Source organism: Clarias gariepinus, chromosome 22 (genome assembly GCF_024256425.1).
Source record: "Clarias gariepinus isolate MV-2021 ecotype Netherlands chromosome 22, CGAR_prim_01v2, whole genome shotgun sequence".
Lineage (NCBI taxonomy): Eukaryota > Metazoa > Chordata > Actinopteri > Siluriformes > Clariidae > Clarias > Clarias gariepinus.
In genome coordinates this window covers 28050282-28071186 of record NC_071121.1, presented here as the reverse complement: position 1 = coordinate 28071186, position 20905 = coordinate 28050282, and the positions used below count along the sequence as shown (strand labels likewise).

The 20905-nt window shown below is 42.1% G+C and overlaps 1 protein-coding gene across 2 annotated transcripts; it reads right to left on the bottom strand.

Annotated features, from left to right (window-relative positions):
- Window positions 1-1687: 1687 nt before the first annotated feature.
- Window positions 1688-19562, bottom strand: LOC128510267 (uncharacterized). 2 transcript variants are annotated; one of them, XM_053482431.1, is made up of 22 exons: window positions 18943-19562; window positions 16366-16466; window positions 15174-15458; window positions 14559-14930; window positions 14105-14353; window positions 13530-13787; window positions 12890-13426; window positions 12127-12390; window positions 11803-12051; window positions 11478-11720; window positions 10006-10251; window positions 9656-9904; window positions 8658-8906; window positions 8123-8371; window positions 7174-7425; window positions 6573-6821; window positions 5844-6092; window positions 4936-5184; window positions 4569-4817; window positions 4245-4493; window positions 3381-3623; window positions 1688-2646 (listed from the first exon to the last, which is right to left on the bottom strand). In XM_053482431.1, exons 1-22 carry the CDS (start codon window positions 19253-19255, stop codon window positions 2401-2403), a joined length of 5850 nt encoding a protein of 1949 aa, XP_053338406.1. In that variant the 5' UTR covers window positions 19256-19562; the 3' UTR covers window positions 1688-2400. The 2 variants fall into 2 exon arrangements, with proteins under 2 accessions (XP_053338406.1, XP_053338407.1); XM_053482432.1 differs by having other exon boundaries at window positions 7174-7422.
- Between the last annotated feature and the right edge of the window lie 1343 nt (window positions 19563-20905).

Genomic DNA, 20905 nt, shown 5'->3' with positions numbered 1-20905 from the left:
TAACTGTTTCGATGACAAAAGGGGGGACCTGCTCAATATTAGGCAGGTGGTCATAACGTTACGGCTGATCTGTGTCGTTGTATACAGTAGATATTAAAACAAATCAACCCTGGCAAGACAAAAACAAGTCAGGTTTCTTTTTAAACATTTCCAGTTCCAATCCCAGTCCTTACCGTGTGTTGAAGTATCCAAAATCTCTGATTTACAATCCACCATTTAATTAATTTTTTGCCCAATACTCATACTGAATAAGGGATCGGTGTCGTCTCTAGACACGCCCCTAAATCGGGCAGTAATGTGGATGCCCCTGATGTAAAGGCTGAGCATGAAGTTTACCCTGCAGTAGCTGAGGACCTCGAGCAGAACGTTCTGCTGTGCTTCACCGCCTCTTGCGCTCTCCTGTGATCAAATGTAGAAACACAAGCATGTGGAGTAACGTCACATTAAGAGTGTAACACTTTACAGTCTGACGAGTGTAAAGAGGACAGTTCCTGCTAAACCGAGAGTGATGACTTTTGTGTTTGAAGGAAGATGGACCGTGTTCAGAACGTGCACGCACCGACTACAAACCCACAGTCCGATTACTAACCATGCCTGAAGGAGGATGAAACGCAGGAGGCTCCGTCGCAGCTGGAGGACTCCTCTCACTCTCACCACTAAAAGGCGCTAGACCCCTCTGGATCTTGCACTGAACCGGCCAAGATGGCCGCTCTCCAGGACAGCTGGTTTTACTCTCGCCCTGCGAGTTCAGACAAGGAGTATAATCATTCCATTCCACCATTTCATCCAATAACGCCTGCTAGTTCAGGATGTCATGGTGTACCAGTTCAGAGTCTACAATCGTTTTAATGTTTATTGGAATTGGAAATGGGGCTGTGTGGGTTTTTTTTTTTTTTTTTGTTGCACATCTTGCCACAGTTTCTGATAGCTACGCTTACACACACACACAGTTTTCCAAGAAAAATCTGATTCCAGACAGAGGAAGTTTGAGTCCTGTAAATTAGAGAGACATACAGACAGACGGACATCATCCGAGTGTGAATATACACAGTGTGAACAACCCTGAGTCACCTGTAGATTGTGAAGAGCACCAGAATACACACCAGGTACAATATTATAAGATAACACACACACAAAAAAAAAACATTTGTATAATTTTAAAATATGTTAACTGGAAGTGGTATTTGCCAATTCACTGTTCATCCACTAGAAGGAGCTCTTACTGATTGTAAAGGGAAATAAAGGAATTAGAGGGCTCCCTTCATTCGGTTCACAAATCATTCCGCTCCTGAACATCTGGCGCACTCAACTGTAATTTGCAACTGTAATTACAGTATGATATTTTACACGATATCACGTACAGATGTTTTTTTCTTTATACAGATGACGATGTATATGATAACCCAAAGGTCACAAGTCACGTTTCAGTGTCATGACCCGTAATTAAACCCGTGAGGAACAAATTCATTAACACCACAGACACTGTAAAGAGAAACACTGACATTAGAGCGCCACCTAGAGCTAAAAACAAAAAGTAAACTCGTAGTACTCACATCCAGAACGTAACAAAAAAAAAAAAAAAGTAAAATCATTTTATGTTTTACTCACATTTCCACATCATTAGTTAACGTTGTGAAAGAACTGGACATGATAAACCTCATCTCACAGCAGCAACGTTACACTGTAGTGTGTCTCAGTTTGCATTTATTTATCCAAACTCCAGATCTTCACTGCAGTTTTTTCTCCTCATCCATCAACAATGCATTACTACTACTTAAAAAAAAAACAAATAAAAAAAAAAAACAGGAAGTTGTTAGAATATTGCATCTGCTAAATCAAACTCATCCTCAAACTCTTGATCTTGTGAAAGTCACATGATGTTGAAGGAAGTGCTACGATGTGTGCAGGTTGGGCTAACCGTCTCACGCTAATGCTATAAAGATCGCCACTCTCTCAAGAGTCCTGGATTAAGACGCAGTCCCAAGTCTGCATTATCAGATTTTCATCAGTGTTTAAATTTTCCAGAATTTTAACAGGAAATTACATGATTTCTTTTTTTCCTGATTAAGACGACAGATAGCAAGAGGGCACAGAACAGTCCGCCCCAGAGCTGATCTACTGGAATGTGACTGAACTCATACAGACTTTAGTTTTTTAACCTCACAGTATTCACACGACCTCTTCAGCTGTTTATAATGACTATTTTTTTGCATGATTATGAGGCAACAGTGATTTTAAAACCAGGCACAAGGTCGCGTCTTTTCCTCTGATCCTCCAGTGTTAGTTAACCTCCCCCCGCCCCCCACCAATACCCTCGTCTTGTCCACAAGGTTCACATGCATCCAGATTTTTATTTACGCCTACACACACACACAACCGTTTATCCGCTCGGCCTGTCTGCTATTGACTGAGGCCGTGTTTGTCCTCCAGGTGTTTGAACATGTTGGTGGTGTTTCCTCCGTGACTGGACACTTTCTGGAAGCACATCTTACAGATCGGGCGTCCGTCCACGTTAATGGTACCGTCTGGGTTCTTGAGGTATCCGAAATATTCCCAGACGGAAGAACGGACGCTCTTTGAAGGCGGGTGGAGGTCGGTGGGCTTGCCTCCTGCGTCCACTCCCAGCTTTGAAGCTCTAATCGTGTTCTAGAAAGACAAAATGAACAATTAAAAAAAAAAAAAAAAAAAACACTATAAGAATGACATCACTCTTAGCAGTTTTAGTTTTTTTCTTTACTTGCCTGGCTATCTTTCTCTAGAATAAAGTTATTACTTATTAAGGTTTCTGAAGGTGGGGTCTATTGAAGCCGAGATGTGCCATCTTTGGACAGGAAAGTACATTCTGGTGAACATCCCCAATTTTTATTTTTGTTGTAGTAACATTTTAACATTCAGCAGTGAAGAAGTTAACTATTTTTTTTGGCCAATCTCCAAAGCTCTTTTTTTAGCAGATTTAATTTGACTCAATAGCACTGTTTATTGTCTAATTTGTCTCAAGCAGCTGTATTTCTTACATATGTTAAAGTGTAAAAACATATTAAAAGTTGATGCGTAGTTGGCGCTGTTCATTGTTTAAATATCACGTCCAGCAGGTGGCGGTATTGCACCAACCATCAAAAGAAAGAAGCAGCGATACTTTGGAGGCGTGTCATATCTTTAAGGAATTAAAAGATTTTGCGTTTATAGGGTTACGCTGATAGTTTAAAAAGCATGAATCGACTCCAGAGATAGAACCAGAAGACGACTGATTAAGTCATATAGCCCTATTGTCCTCCATGTGTCCCTCCCCCAACTGTTGTCCCTACCCTGCAACCTGATTGGTCTAAAACAAACACAAACCGCTGACATGCGCGGCTGCACGGACTGAAGCCCGACGTTACCTTTAACTCTTCATACACGGAGAAATGGCAGAAATGCAGATGTCTTAGCATTTTCCGTCCATCTTGGCTTGAAACCTTTTTGCCACAGATTCTGCACATGGGGCATCCGTCCTCGTCTATGACTCCGTCAGAGTTCTTGGGAAGTCCGAAATGTTTCCAGATCGGAGACAGGGGCTGTTTAGATGGTTGGAAAAGTTCTGGGAGATTTTCAGCCAACACAATTTTTGGCCTTCTGTCTGGTATCTGATAAACAAAAAACATACAGGTACCTGTGAATAAAAGCTGTCCCTGACTCACGAACAAGTTCTGTTTAGGGAGCACGTTCGTAAGTCCGATTTGTTCTTAAGTCTGACAAAGTGAGTCTTATACATCTTTAACACAAATGTAACACACACCCATCTATTAAATCTGTCCCCTTTCCCAACAACCGTAATCGCGCCTCAGGAAATTAATCTCACACATGAAATGTAACACACAAACACAATATACAGAAATTTAAACATTTTTACATTCACTCACACACTGAAAATATTGTATATAATTGTGATATATGGTGCGCAGCAGTGTCTATTGTTTTTGTACAATACCGTGGTTTATTCTTATCTGCGGAAATTTGTAACTCGCAGGACCTGACCTGTATATCTGTACCTAATTAAGCTATCTTTTAATTACAAGAATTAGCAAAACAATAATCCTCCACACATTGAGTTGACATCCTCATTGTTCTTTATGTCTAAGACAAAACTAAAAGAAATGAATAATACTCTGTAACTAATTGAAGTGCTAAAGCTCATCACTGCATACAAAAAAATTGCTTTAAAAAAAATTAAGAGTACGCAAATGGGACATGTTATAATTTTAAACCTTAAGCTCATCGTAAGTGCTCCTATGATGATCTTTCAGATGCGCTGTCATATTGGCTGTGACTTTTCCCTTATTGGACACTTTGGCCAGGCAGATTTTACAGATGGGGAAGCCTGCGCAGTCAGCCGGACCCTCAGTGTCCTTCAGGTAGCCGAAGTATTTCCAGACGCCAGACCTGACTCTGTGTTCGGGCGGATAAAGCTCGGGCAGTTCAGTGGCTCCTCCGATAGTGAACGGGTTGACTTCTCTCTGCAACACAGAAATCAATCTTCACGTAACGTGCTCTACAGTTTAGAAATGAACGCGTCAGGTGAAATCCTTTACCTGCACTTCGGAGTAGACACCGCTGTGGTTCTCTTTAAGGTGCTGCATCATATTCGACGTCGTTTCTCCTTTGGAAATCAGCTTCCGTAGGCAGAGTTTACAGATTGGCGCGCCGTCTTCCATCAGGTCCCCTTCTTCTGTTTTGCGATATCCGAAATACTCCCAGAGTTTGGGGTTGTGCTGACTGCTAGGCGGATGCAGATCAGTCGACTGGAAGACACCTTCAAATGTCTCGCTAGTAACCGCACTCTATAAGCGAGATCATTTGTTGTTAAAATTTATAATATTTTAAGTGAAAGAGAGAGAGAGAGAGAGAGAGAGAGAGAGAGAGAGAGAGAACAGATCTGTTTAGGACGCCACTACATACCCGGACCTCGTCGTAAACGCTTCGGTGGTAATCCTTCAGATGTTTAAACATGTTCGTCGTACACCGTCGCTTCGAAGCCACTTTCTGTTGACACAGCTTGCAGATGGGGAAGTCATCACACACTACTGAGCCGTCTGCATCCTTCAGGTAGCCGAAATACTGCCAGACTGCAGACGTGACGTTCTGAGTCGGTGGATGGAGCTCCGGTGGTTCGATACCCCATGCTGTTCTAAGTGTGGTGATCGCTTCCTGATGTACAGGCAGATATTCAAACGTTATCGAAAGAAACTGACTTGCGGTTAAGCTAGTTAGTTATAGAGACTGTGTGAGTGGGGTCAGCTACTGCACAACAGTACTAAAAATTTATAACATATTTGTACTTTTTAGAAACGTAGAAAAAAAAACATTCATTCAGTATATTTCAATTATGAAATATTCATTTAGATACGTTTGCATTTGAGGTATTAATATGTTGCAGTTCCTCTATAATCCTACAGGTAAACTACACAAACGCTGGCAGGCAGCACAGCGTCCTGTGTGGTAGGAGTGAATATTTTCCAAGTTTGTTTAAACTTGTAACAAAGTTTAGACTGAATCAGGATTATTTATTTTTTTTATCGCGATACAGAATCGCAATACAAATCGAATCAACTCCTAGGTATCGTCATAATATGGTTTCGGGTATTAGCTGGTAACTCCCATCCACAGTCTTTTATTAACCACCAGTCATGTAACACACACGCTAGTCAGCAGCTAGCTATCGACTTACTACTACTGCTAGTTAAATTTAAAACCTAAAAAATGTTTTTATAAAGCAGTCATTAAATTTATGACCAATTTTATTTCAATCTAATTCCCTTTTTTTGTTTTGCTTTATGCATGTCTCCTTTACTGATAAAGACATTCACCTGCACTTCGTTATACACAGACTGGTGTTTTTTCCGAAGGTGCCTCAGCATGTTGGTGGTCGGCGTCCCGCCCGTCGGGGGTTTGATCATTTTCCGAAGACAGATTTTACAGATCGGTGCTCCGTCATCTTTCAGTTCTCCATCTGCGTCTTTCTGATATCCGAAGTGATCCCATAACTTGACGTCGTCTTGACCGTTCGGTGGATAGAGCTCGAAAGGTCTGTAGATTGACTTTTTGACAATGGCTGGCTAAAAAAAAACAAATAAACACACAGCAGTGTTTATGAACAAATGTGTACAAACCGGTGAAATACACATACAAACATACAAGATTGCACCAAGTCCCTACAAAGCACGTGTGAGTGTTGTTTTCCCAACGACAGAAGTGGCACCACTGTACCTATAAATAATGACAATTGCGTGAGTGTTTAATCTCTGTACTTGCATGCGCATGAGACGTTGATCTGTATCACGATAATAAAATTAACATGTGTGTAATTTGTGTTTGATTGTGTCTTCGTTAAACCAGCTCTGTTCCTTAGTCCCTGATACAAAAGTGTATGATTTTGTCCCCACAATGTCACTGCTGCATGAACTTGTGTGTAAATTTCTGCTGTACTTTCTGTCACTAAAAGACAACTGTATCACTCTGGTCATCATAACGTCATCGTGCGTGTCTGTAAAGTTAATCTGTAGTGTTCGGCTCAATGTGCAAGAGTTTAATTTCACCTTGACTTCCTTGTAGACGTCCAGGTGGTAGGCCCTCAGGTGCATGAGCATGTTTGTTGTGCTGCCTCCTTTAGCAGTGACTTTTAGCTGACACAGTCTGCACAGAGGGCTGCCTTCAGACACTAGAGACCCGTCTGTGTTTTTCGGGTATCCAAAATATTTCCAAACTGGGGACAGGGCGTCCGCCGTCGGGAGGTGAAGCTCCATGGCTTCCAGGTCGCTCTCGGTCCTTACAGGATCAAAGGTCGCCTGAATCAGGTTGTGTTTAGACCAATTAGCATAAACCGACTCATGTTTCCTGAGCATTTGTTAAATTATAAACAAACAGACTTGAAGCGTAGATACAAAAGTCATTAAAACTAATAAAATATTACTCTATTTAAGTATTAAATCTCTGTTAGTTTTTTACTAAGAATTTTTACTAAGGCCTAATAAACATGATCCTTGCTAGGTATATCAAGGATCCTTGGTGTATTTATGGTAACCCTAATACTTCAGACATTACTGTAGTTATCAGTTATACACGTGAATGAGGAGGTTTATAAACCTTTAAAAGACGAACCTCCAGTAACATGAACAATACAAACACTAAACCCAGTACCTTGATCTCATTATAGATCGTCCGGTGATAATCTCTGAGGTGTGTGAACATGTTGGTGGTGTTCCCTCCTTTAGCAGACACTTTCTTTTGACAGAGTTTGCAAATGGGGAAGCCGTCACTCAGGACCAACCCTGCTGCGTCTCTCGGGTAACCGAAAAACTTCCACACGGCCGATTTCACCTTTCGGGTTGGAGGATGAAGATCTGAAGTGCCCGTGTCCAGCTCCAAGATGAACGAGCTCAGTACTTCCTGCTGGAGAAGACGAGCTTGTTAAAATCTGTAACTTCCCTAAGAAAAGTTTACAGTTCAATCATAATATGTTTGAAAAATTGGATTTAGGAATGCAATGCTACTGTACGTCCAAACAAATTGTGTGCCACTAAGGGGCGATAACAAGGTTTAATTTGTCTGCGTAGAGCTACCAAAAAGCAAATCAAATGCAATTTCTGATTTGCAGGTAATGCAGGTAATCTCCAACTTACAAACAAGATCCATTCCGGGAGTCCATTCGTAAGTCAAATGTGTTCTTAAGTCTGACAAAGAGAGACTTATACGCCTTTGAAACGAATATACAATGGAAAGCATACCAATCACCTTGTCTAAATCTCTGTCCCCTTTTCCCACACTCCCATCATGTTGCCAAAAACCGTAACCATGCTCAGGTGAATTAATCTTACATATTAAATATAAGTGTTGTCTCTGCGCCTTTAAATCGCAAGGGGAATTCCAGATGCCATTTTGTCTCAGAGCTGTTATTTTTTGTACAATACACGTGAGATACTTCTGTGATTTGTTCCCGCGATCCGTTCGTATCTGCGAAAATCCGTAACTCGAATGTTCGTGAGTACATTCACTCAAATAAACCAAAATACGTTACACTACAGACACCATGGCAACCTAACTACAACCAAGGGCAAACTTAAAAGGGAGGAAATGGTATGATTTGTACCTCGGGTTCAGTGTACACAGTGTTGTGGTTCTCCTTAAGATGCTGCTTCATGTTTCTTGTAGTCTCGCCCCTGGACACCAACTTCCGGAGGCAGAGTTTACAGAACGGCGCTCCGTCCTCTTCCACGACTCCATCTGCGTTTTTACGGTATCCGAAATGCTCCCAGAGGATCAGATCAAATGGTGTGCTGGGCTGGTGGAGGTCGGCGGCCGAGCGAACGTCCTCGAACACCTCATTAGTCACAGCAGACTGAGAAAGAGGGAGAGGGAAATATTATTAAAATTGGGATCAGGTATTACAATGGATGAAACAAAGTCTGACTAAATTTTCACAAAATAAACCGATTTCTAACATCTGAAGACATTACGAGTTCTTATAAACACTTTGTACAGTCTTTAACACAAAGTGATGTGGTTAACAGAGTAAATCTTGTGTATCTGCTTGAACATTCTGTTCGACTCTGAATACCGCAGCACGCGAAGGCCAGCCGCACCGACTCAAACGACAGTTGTTAAAAAGCCATGTGAGTACGCACTCGGATTACGTTGTAGATGCTCCGATGAGAGTCTTTGAGGTGTTTGAACATGTTGGTGGTGTTTCCTCCTTTAGAAGGCACTTTCTGATGACAAACTTTGCAGATGGGGAAGCCGTCACACACCACTGTCCCCTCTGCGTCTTTCAGGTATCCGAAATGCTCCCAGACGGAGGACGTGACGTTTTGCGTGGGGGGGTAAAGGTCCAGGGCCTCCTCACTGCACTCGGATCTCCTGGTTCCGATCGCCTCCTAAACACAGAGAGATGGGACAGATATCAACACGGTCAGCTTCAGCACACAATACTGCCTGTATAGAAATTATAAACACCGGAATCTAACCCGGTGTAACTACAAGTGTCAATAAATCCCATCTGGAAGTTTATAAACAGCTGCAGAAGATTAACCTAATCATTACTGCAACAGTCTTTGAGGACACAACGTTCGACCCCAGTGTCGTGAAACAATCACTTCCTTTCTGGAAAGTGTTGCACTTTTACATTTCCTTCCGTCTATTCTTCTTTTTGTTCCATTTTACTCTCCTTCACACCAGCCACTCAAGTTTTTTTCCCCCCTTTTCGTTCTTTGCATTGTTTTTCACCCTTCTCTATTTTCTTTACTTTCCTTTTCCTGTTTTTTGCTTCATTCGTTTCTTCTGTTAAATATGCATATTATAATTGATTATGCAAATAATAAATTTTTCCTTATTTCAACATTTTTCCTTTTTTTTTCTTTCAATGCTTACCTTATTCTTTCCTTTTGTGTCTTTCCTTTATTGTCTTTAAGTCCTTTCTTGGTTTCCTTCCTTGTCTTTTTCTCCTGTTTTCTGACTTAATTTATTTCCTTCTTTATTAGATGCTCTTCATCACATCCTTCTTTTTCTACCCTTTCATGCCTTTAGCTTTTCTATTTCCTCCTATTTGTTTGCGTCATTTCCTTTTATTTCCTTCCCTCCATGTCTACACTCAAGCAAGTGAGAGTTAAGGGTTGAAGCTGGTCACCTGAACGTCCTCGTACACGGACTGGTGGTTCCTCCGAAGGTGCCTCAGCATGGTGGTGGTGAGGTTGGCTCCTCTGGAGGACACAGTCAGCTTCTGAAGGCAGATTTTACACACTGGAGCTCCGTCTTCTTCGACTTCACCCTCAGCGTTTTTAGGATACCCAAAGTGATCCCACAGCCGGATGTCGAACTGACAGCCATTCGGTGGACAGAGCTCGAACGGCTTATAAACCCTTTTCTCCACTGCTGGCTACAAAAACATTTACATTATAATATTTTATTTTATTTTTTTTTTTTTCAAGGACCACATTTTACAGAGTGTTCCGGAAGCTTTACGAGAACAGACACTACCTTGATCTGCTGGTACACGTTGCGATGGTTCACCTTCAGGTGGTGGAACATGTTTGTTGTGTCTCCGTCTTTGGACTCCACTCTCTGGCGACAGAGTTTGCAGATTGGGAAACCGTCGAACACGACCGACCCTTCTGCGTCCTTCAGGAAGCCGAAATATTCCCAAACAGCATAGGCGTTTTGTGTAGGAGGATGAAGCTCCGGGAGCTCAGGGGCGTCTTCGTTCCTCTGGTTCTTCAGAGCTTCCTAAAGGAATTTAATTGCACACTCATAAGCGCGCTTTAAAAAAACAAAACAAAAAGAAGTACAGCGCCATCTGTTGAATTTTGGAATGAACTAATTTTTTTTCTAAGGTCTATTTTTTTATGTAAGTTAACAAATGTAAATTTATATTTACATTTGTATATCTTCTCTTCAGATCCCAATGAAAAAGTCTATATGTTACCTCAAGCTCGGCCACAAACATGTGAAAACCCCATAAACATTCCTTTCATGGAGTTTTTGCAATTTTTACTTCATTATATGTATAGATAGGAGGATCAGTGGAAATTTGCAGTTGAGTCAGTTTTACAGTTAAAATGAGAAAGGTGTGTTTGTTATTTACTTTATACAGTTAGTATAGTACAGTTACAGTTAGTTTATACTAAATTTATTGCTATAACATTATATATTGAAATACATGATATTTTTTATTATTAATATAATACACATCATACTATTTTTCTTTTACTAAAGTGTGTAACAAATTTTTGGCTGACTCTGATATATAAACGTATAATGTACAATTATTACATGACTGTTTATAAGAGCTGTGCTTCTCCAGCTGTTCCAGAGGTGAAACAACTGCTTAACTAGGTTTCATTCATAGTCAAATTCAGGAAGTTAATGAAACAATTAAATTAGAAAAATATGTAAAAAGCCCAGGAAGGAAAGAAAGGTGGGAAAGAAGAAAATAGGGCAATCAGAAAGGAAGGGAAAAAAAGGAAAGGCATTAAATAAAAAAAGAAAAGAAAAAAAAAAGTCAGGAAAAAAATGAAGGGAGTCAGCAATGAGGGTCAGAAAGAAAGCAAAAAAGGAACTAAGTCAGGGGAAGAAAACAAGAACAAAATGTTTTTTAAAAAATGTAATCAAAAGAATTTAAAAAGGAAGTAAGGAAGAAAAAGGAGGAAAGCGATTCAGAAAAGAAAGAAAAATAAACTGGAAGACGACATGAATACAGAAAAGGAAAATAAAATCAACAAAAAAGGAAGAAACAAAGCAACAATGTAAAAATAATATATATGAAGGAGGACAGCTGGATGGTGAGAAGGACAGAAGGAAGGACACAGCCAAAGGAAGCAACAAAAAAAGTGAGGAAGGAATGCTCAGTGTGGATACAGAAGATCGCAGCTTGTAGATAAACACCACATCGTCTCACGTTTGTTTAACAAACTCAGCCTGACACGTGGTTGACGCATCCTGCACAGGCCTACCTGTACTTCAGCGTACGTGTCTTCGTGGTTCTCCTGAAGGTGTTTCATCATGTTGGACGCCGACTCGCCTTCCGTTGCCACCTTCAGGCCACAGGTCTTACAGGCTGGATCTCCGTCCTCTGTCAGTGCGCCGTCGGGGTTCTTGACGTATTCAAAATATTCCCATAATTTCGAGTTTTGGTCTTCAGGAGGATAAAGAACTGAAGAGGTGTGGTCTAGAACCATCTCCTCGGGCACAGCAGGCTGGAGCAGGAGATAACAGGAGACAATTACAGTCGAGTAATTAAAGGAAGTTCTTTAAGACAGCGCAAGATGAGGTTCTTACTCTGATTTCATCATAGACGGCCTTATGATGATCTTTGAGGTGTTTGAACATGTTCGTGGTGTTGCCTCCTTTAGCCGCTACGTTCAAGTAGCAGATTTTGCATATTGGAAAGCCATCGCAGACCACCGTCCCCTCTGCGTCCTTCAGGTAGCCGAAATGCTCCCAGACGGCGGATTTGACCCTGTGCGTTGGAGGGAATAGGACCGGCGCCGCCAGTCCGTCCTCCCCTCTCAGGGAACTGGTGGCCACCTGTAACGCAATTAAATAAAATTAACCAATTGTACTTTAAAAGATGGTTTAAAACATGCGGAAGGTTTTATTGACCTTAATCTCGAAGTAGATGGCGTTGTGTTTCTTCCACAGATGTCTGTACAGGAATTTGGTGCTCTCCCCCGGACAGGAAACTTTAAGTCGACAGATTTTACACGTCGGCTGGCCGTCCACCTGGACGACTCCGTCTGCATCTTTCGGGTATCCGAAGTGCTCCCACACGGGCTCAAGGACGTCTTCCGGTGGGCAAAGGTCCACCGGTCTGCCCGGATCTCCAGGCTGTCTCTGAGTTTGGTCATCATTATCGTCACCGCTCGGCTATGAAAGGAAAAATTTGACAAACAAATAGTGTTGGACCAAAACATCACCCAACACCTACACCAAGGAACTCTGCAGGAACCAAGTGGTAAAAAGTAAACTCAGGAGGTTCCTACTTAGCGCTAGGTTTTTATGTTTAAAAACTAGATTATCACATTAACTATTTGAAAACTTGCTTTCTACAGGAAGTGTCTCAGCTACTAAAGATATTTAAACGCAATGTTAACAAATGCTTGTTGATGTATTTTAATCCAATGCGACAAACATATTATAAACTATAATTTCAGTATTCAGTAGCCTTTTCATCAACTTTTCTGGTCAGAAACATGTAGAAACTACAATCTGATTGTTTTTTGTAATAGATTATCTGACATGTCAATCTAACATCAGATTCTGTATCGAAGCTACAACAAAAACCTTGCTAATCATTTTCACAGATATCCAGATGTTCCTGATGTGGTATGCAGACCTGTTAAGCTCTAACAGAAGAGCATCATACCCTCATTTCTGTGAACTCGGTGATGTGGTATCTCTGCAGGTGGACCATCATGTTGGTGGTACATCCCCTCGGCGTGCTGACCTTCCTCAGGCACAGTTTACAGATGGGGAACCCGTCCGGCACGACCATGCCCTTAGAGTTCCTCAGATAGCCGAAATGTTTCCAGACGCCTGATTTAAGAGCCATTTTGGGCGGGTACAGCTCGTCTGGGTTAGCCTGGATGGGCGGGGCTCTGCTTCTCTCCTTGTAAGGCCTGTACCTGCGCCACCCGGTTCTCGACTTCAGCTCCTCGAATAAGGAGTCGTGGTAGAACTTCAGGTGGCGGAGCATGTTGGATAAAATGCCCTGCTTGGACACGATGGACTGTCTGCAGGCCTTACACTTGGGCCGTTCATTCTCCTCGATCGCGCCCTCTGAGTTTTTCGGGTAGCCGAAGTAGTCCCAGACAGGGGACAGGGGGAGGATGCTGGGAGGGAACAGCTCAGGCAGGTCGTTCGGTTCCTCTGAACGACTCGGAGGCAATGTTTCATTCGCTAGCTGCAAAAATAAATTTAAAAAAATTGTGATTTTTATTTCATCTATTTGTGATTAGATCACAACGATGCAACACAAGACTGCACACGTCAGACAGCAGCGTTACCTTCACTTCTTCATACTCGGCCGGGTGGTGGCGCCGCAGGTGGTTCAGCATGTTTGACGTGGTTCCGTCTTTAGCCGCCACTCTGCGATGGCACATTTTGCACAGCGGGAATCCGTCCTCCTTCAAATCACCCTCGGTGTCTCTAATAAATCCAAAATATTTCCAAACAGGTGAGTTCCTTCGTTTGACAGGGGGATGGAGCTCTGTGGTGTCCGAGAGGTCTGGGCTCTGCTCCAGGCCCACAGGAGCCATCGCATGCTGCAACAGGAACCAGCGGAGGTACAGTTTAATTCAGTTTAAACCACTAGCAGTTAGTCTGAATAAAATAATCAACGACTGGAGGGGTGTGATGAAGCCGAGTCTCGACTACTACACAAACCCTGACTAATTTCATTAAAGCACCCAAGAGCTTGTATTATTTAACACCTTAATTAACCAAGACCTCAGGTAAATACAACCTGGCAACCAATAAGAACCCAGAATGTTCTGGGATAGCGTATTTACATCTCTTATCTTGTTTTATAAGGCAAAAGAATCAGTGGGTTTTTGATTCTAGGTTAGGGGTCGGGGTTTACCTTCAGCTCTGCGTACACGGCCTGGTGATGGTGCTGCAGGTGGCTGTACATGTTGGACGTGTTTCCGTCTTTGGATGCGACGACTTGATGGCACAGCCTGCAGATGGGGAAGCCGTTCTCTTCCAGCAAGCCCTCGTTGTTCATGACGAAGCCGAAGAGCTTCCACACGGCGGACTTGCGAGGCGTCGTGGGCGGATACAGTTTAATCGGCTCGTCTCCTTCGGGTAACGGCATAAAGAGACCGGCGGACTACAGGTAGAGACAGAGGAAGACCCACGTTGTGTAACAGACCATGAGGAGGTGTGGCCTGCTTGTCTATTGAGTGTGAAGTGAGCATGGCTTATCTCAGAGCTAAAATCATTTATAACATTAAATTATTACATAAAAAGAGGTAAATATTGGCACAGACTGATGTAGACGTCTTGTCTGATGTTTGCGGAGATCAGACGCCTACCTTATTGAGTGGACACACGATCTGATGCTGGCTCTGAAGATGATGTCTCATGTTGCTCGTGCTGCCCGAGGATCCGGCAGTCAGCTTCCAGCTGCAGATTTTACAGCTCGGCTTTCTGTCCTGGTCAGAACTGAAATACTGCCACACGGCTGATCGGGCCCGCCTCTTCCGCCTCGGAGAGGCCGTGACCCTACGGTCCACGTAATCTTCGTCGCCATCATCATCATCGTCATCATAATCGTCGTCATCCTCGTTTTCGTCTTCGCTCTGCTTCTCTACGCTGGACGAGTCTGATTTCAGGTTCTGCTCATCCGACTCCACTTTCATGTCTGAATCGGAGGAGTCCAGGTCGGGCCACAGGGTGTCTGCTCTCTGATACACAAGTACACACAGCACTGAGTGGACCAGCTACAGGGTACAAGAGTTTATGTGACCAGGACACTGAATGGGGCGTGTGTGTGTGTGTGTGTGTGTGTGTGGTCTGGGAGACGCCCACTGTAGAGTAATGCTGAAGTGTAAGTAGTGAGGAGGGTGTGTGATTTGGGACACACCCACAGTGAAACAATGCTGAAGTGTGGTATGTGGTGCGAGATGTAAATTGAGACACCGCTGTACCTTGGCCTCTCGGTAGGCGAGGGTGTGGTTCTCCTGCAGGTGGCGCAGCATGTTGGACGTGTTCCCCCTCTTACACGCCACTTTCAGCTGGCACAGTTTACACGTGGGGAAACCATAATTCTCCAGCTCGCCCTCTGGGTTTATAAAATACTCAAAGTACTCCCAGACCCCGGAGCGTGCCGTCTTGTGAGAGGGGAAGTCCCAAATCGTGGACTTGGCGCATTTCACTGGAGGGGCGTGGTTGGATGGCTCGTCCGTGTCGTCGGTTTCCTCCGACGATTTCGTCTGGAACACAAAGCCGGGTGGAGATTTCGGGTTTATTTCAGAATAATAAAGCGGGTTGAGACGAGAAGATGAAGCAACACCACCACCTGCTCCTGACTCCACACACACCCGCGTGATCAGGTGACCGGGCTGACTAACCACAGGACCAGGTGCTCACACACCTCCGAGACCAAGAGTGACCAAGTAAATCAAAATCAGTGTTACCTTCCCCACACACACACAAACACACAGCTGGAGCTCCTCAACGCCGAATCCGCACGTCTCCGTCCATTTAATCCTGCTAATGTCCCCGCAGACGCTCGCTCTCACACACACATCACGTTTTCTTCTTCTGAACGATCTTCTTTACCTCCACATGGTCTCAGAGTGTGTGTGTGTGTGTGCACGCGTGTGTGCGTCCAGTTTAGTTCCACACTAACTGAGAACGAGTAGCTACCAGTACCGCTCAAACCGTTTTATTTATTTATTTGTTTGTTTATTCATATTCATAAAATTTCTTTTGATGTTTGAGTTTTTATTTGTTGTTATGATGTTTAATAAAACAAGTACACCATGACATCCTGAAAAACAAAGCACTATTATCAAAATAAAATAAACTAAGTTTAACACTTTTACATTCTTTAAAAAAATATATTTAAAACAAGAAATACATTTAAATTTAAATAAAAAATAAAAAGTTGTAAGAGATGAAAAAAACAAAGTGTAACGTATATATTTTAAGTGTAAATGAAAACAAAAACAAAATTAACATGTATTAAATCTATTTAAATGTACAGAACTGATGTTGAGATAACAAAACTGAAATGATGTGGCTCAGTGTGGTGAAGGTTTTAATGTGTGTGTGTGTGTGTGTATATGTGTGTGTGTACACATGGAGTCAGGTGTCTGTGTGAAACCCGATCGTTACCTGTGACGCGACTGCAGGACCGGTCCTGCGTCTCTGCCGAGTGTTCTTGGGCCGCTTTCTGCGTGCTTTCTGGCGCCTCGGAGGACTGGCATCACGCCCACCTGTGAGGAACAAACACACACACACACACACAGATCAATAAATAAATCAAATCAAATTCAACACACAGATCAATCAATAAATCAAATCAAATAAAAATTTTATTTGTGACATGCACAGTATGAAATGCTTGTACAACAGATGAGGACCTAAAATATAAAAAAAATAGTTTTTAAAGAACATAAAGTATGAAATAAAAGAATTTTTACAAATATAGAAATAAAAAAATATATATATATATATATATATATATATATAAATAAATATTAATAAAAATCTTTAGCTGTATAAATGTACATTATGTACAAATAATAAAATAGAACTGAAATGGAATTGGGATACAGAGAACCGGTCGAGTCACGAGCAAGACAATGTGCAGAATAATGTGCAAAGTTCAAAGTTTCAGGGAGTGAAAAATGTGCAAATACTTGTATAACATTTCAGCTAAAACGAGATCACATAAGGAGTCTCAGGGTTCCACTCAGTGCAGATTCTACTCGCGATGTGATGATACGATACGATATCACTACTGAGATCAGGGTTTTATTATTAGTAGTCCTATATATAGAAACATTCTCGAAATCATTATACGATTTTAATTAAATAAATAAATGAGAAGCTAATGTGACATCACATTCTTGCGTCTTTAAAACAGCAAATTATTTTGTGTATTTTTTACATTTATTTTTAGTTTATTATTTAAATAAAACATTTTGTTTATAAATGTGTTTGTGTTAATAGAAATCGGTGAAAATCAAAATAATACAATATTAACACTGATCATTTAATAAAAATTAATAAAAAATAACTAAAATAAATATTAAAAAAGTACTAACAACTAAAAAAAAACTAACAAGAAAAATATATTTAACTTAACTTCCTTAAAAAAGTAATTCATCATTAAAACTAAATAAACAAGGAACCAAATACATAATTTAATTAAAATCGCAAATTGCTTAGAAAAAAAAAAAAATATATATATATATATATATATATATATATATATAATTTTTTTTATATACATTTTTTTAAAACCCTTCCCTCAAATGTGCTCGGGTTGTAACTCAACACAAATCGTTTCCTTTAGAAGTGTTGAAAAGAACTTTACAAAAATCGTAATAAACAGAAGCGTGTGGTCATTTACCGGAGCGTTAACACTCTGATACACTCCGACAGTCTCTCCACTCCAGGTTCAGCATTATATTTAAAAACATGCTGGCGTGTTAAAGCCGTCTGTCTGACTCAAATCGTCGCCGTCGTTGAACAGCGATTGGAACGACGACCGCGACTGTCCGTGTGTTGATCAGTTTAACCACCACAAGAAATAGCCGTACACCTAGTGGACGTGCTTGGAATTGCAGGGACAGACAGGTTTGAGATTCATCGGAAGTTAAAAAACACTTATGAATATTCATAGGCCATCACTAATGTGTGTGTACATAAGTGTGTTTTAAATTTGCAATAAAATGTGTAGATCCCTCTGTGTGACATGGCCACGCCCCCTCCATCCAGCAGACTTCCTGTCTGACGGGAAGCTTCAGGCTCTGGTTGCATGCATTATGAAGATAGAGATTTCTTGCGACGTGAGCGATAACAGAGACGCACTGTTCATCCCTCACACACACACACACACCACACACACACAGAACCTGTAGGACTAGAAATCAATGTGCTCTTGCATGGTAAGATCCTGTAACCCCACACTACACTGTCGAGGGACGAGTGTGACCGCGGTGAGGAATAAAACACTTCCTCATGTGTACCTGCAGACCACACACACATACACACACACACACACACACACAGAGTAATGGATAAGAGACAGACTCTGGGTTTTAAGCTTTTGGAGTGAGAGATCAGTTATTGGCAAATGACTTAACTGTAATATGACATATAAAAATGGCTGTGTGATTTTTTTTGCATATGCAAATTAGGATAGGAACACACACACGCACACACACGTCGTTCTTGCTTTCCTGGGAAGTTCTTCATGAGAGACAGTTTCATCATGGTGCTTGATGGGTTTAACAAACGACACAATACTGTTCCTGCAGAAACTGTTCCAGATCAGCCGACCTTCATGTCTTATATTAACACCTGACTGTTACATGATTACGTAATTATGTGTGTGTTATTACATGGTTTTGAAATCCACAGTATTGTTGGAGAATGTAGAAAATAAATCACTAAACAAAAACAAAGAAATTTGCAAGTGATCCCAAACTTTTCTTTTGAGTGGCTCTGTGTGTGTGTGTGTGTGTGTGTGTGTGTGTGTGTGTGTGTATGTGTGTGTGTGTTCAGCATGTTGTCCCCGGAGTGCACGGCCAGCAGGTCGGCAGTGTGTGTGTGTGTGTGTGTGTGTATACGTGTACAGTAGGTGTGTGTGTGCGCGCGTGCCCGGAGTGCAGGACCAGCAGGCCCGTGTTGTGTGAGTGTTTATGTTTGTATGCGAGTGTGTGTGTGTGTGTGTGTGTGTACCCGGAGTGTTGGGCCAGCAGGCCCGCGGTGTGTGCGCGCGTGTGAGCAGCTCCTCTTCCTCCTCTTCCTCGGAGGACCCGAGCGGGGCGAACAGACTGATCTCCAGCGCCGAGCCGGTCCCCGGTGATGTCTCTGTCCTGTCCCCCTCCTGTCCCTCTCTCTCGTCCTCCAGCTTCACCACCACGAACGGGTCTGAGACGCTCCTCTCTTCCTCCTCCTGCTTCAGCACCTCCTCCTCCTCCTCCTCAGCGCGGGGGAAACTTTGGGAAAACATCGCCTTCTCCGGTCCGCCTTTCATCGTCTTCTTCCTCATTAATCTCCTTTAATCGCGGTGTCGGTTCTAAAATCTCGCGGGAATTCAGATAAACCCGATAAACTGCATTTTAACCTTAAACTCCGGCTCTCCGGCTGAAACACAAACCGCCGCTCAGCGCCACCGTCCGCGGCTAGTCACGGCTTCATGCTAGCTCGGGATCAACACCGCGGTGTCGCGCCTCAGGGGGCGTGGCCTCATTCACCGGAAGTCACCTGCTCGCCTATAAATGGCGGTGACTTCCGCTGGAACCGTAATGGTGCTTCGTTCACTCTTAGCGCTTACTACATCACTAACACCAAGGGCTCCTGATACACACACACACACCACCGTGGCCGGGTCCCAAACCCCACATCCTAGTCACTAAATAGTGTACACAAACACCACTGTGGGTGTGTTCTAAACCACACATTCTAGTCACTAAATAGTGCACACAAACACAATGGTCACTAAATAGTGCACACAAACCCCATGGTTGCTCCACTGTGGGTGTGTCCTAAACCACACATCCTAGTCACTAAATAGTGTACACAAACACCACTGTGGATGTGTTCTAAACCACACATCACTATGTGCATCTAAACCACACTTCATGGGCATCACTAAACAGTGCACATAAACACCAAGGTCACTCCATTACAGGTGTCAACTATACATTCTAGTTAGGAATAGTTAATTTCCTAAATAATTAAGGATTATTGGGACCACACATCCTAGTTACTAAATAGTGTACACAAACTCAATGGTCACTAAATAGTGCACACAAACACCATGGTTGCTCCACTTGGGTCATGTCCTAAACCACACATCCTAGTCACCAAATAATGTACACAAACGCCACTGTGGGTGTGTCCTAAACCACACATCCTAGTCACTTAATAGTGCACACAAACACCATGGTTGCTCCACTTGTGTCACCTGATCCGTACACCATAGTTACTTAATAATGTACACAAACGCCACTGTGGGTGTGTCCTAAACCACACATCCTAGTTACTAAACAGTGCACACAAACACCATGGTCACTCCATTACAGGTGTGAACTATACATTCTAGTTAGGAATAGTTAATTTCCTTAATAATTAAGGATTACGATAATTAAGGAGGAAAAAGTTTTAGTGAAGACGTAGCACTAGGGGTCCCAAGAATATGCTATCTAGGACGGTAGCAAGAAGGAAAGGGAGCCGCTTTCAGTTTGTTTTTTTAGGCAGCCGGTGCCAAGAGGAATCATAAATTAAGGTTAAGTGAGGTTTCATGTCTATTTATTTCATATTTTACTTTATTTACAAGACTTTTATAAATGTTTAGATTGTTCTTATATGCAAAAATATGATTATAGTGTTGGAAATTGGTAATATTGATAATATTTTGGGGATCCTGGAGTATTGGAGCATTTCACTACATTTCGTATTGTGTATGACTGTGTATGTGACAAATAAAATTTGAATTTTGATTTTTGATTTGATTATTTGGGGCACAGAGTACAGTTCCCCTCTCCCAAATGAAGCGGACAAGCTGGGGGGCTAAATTATGTCAATGACACCTGACTTTCTTACAAATAACGCACATTTCATTCGAAATATTATAAACACAGACCACTTTTTTCATTTATTTAATTATGAGAAATGGCGAATTAAAATAGGTAATAAA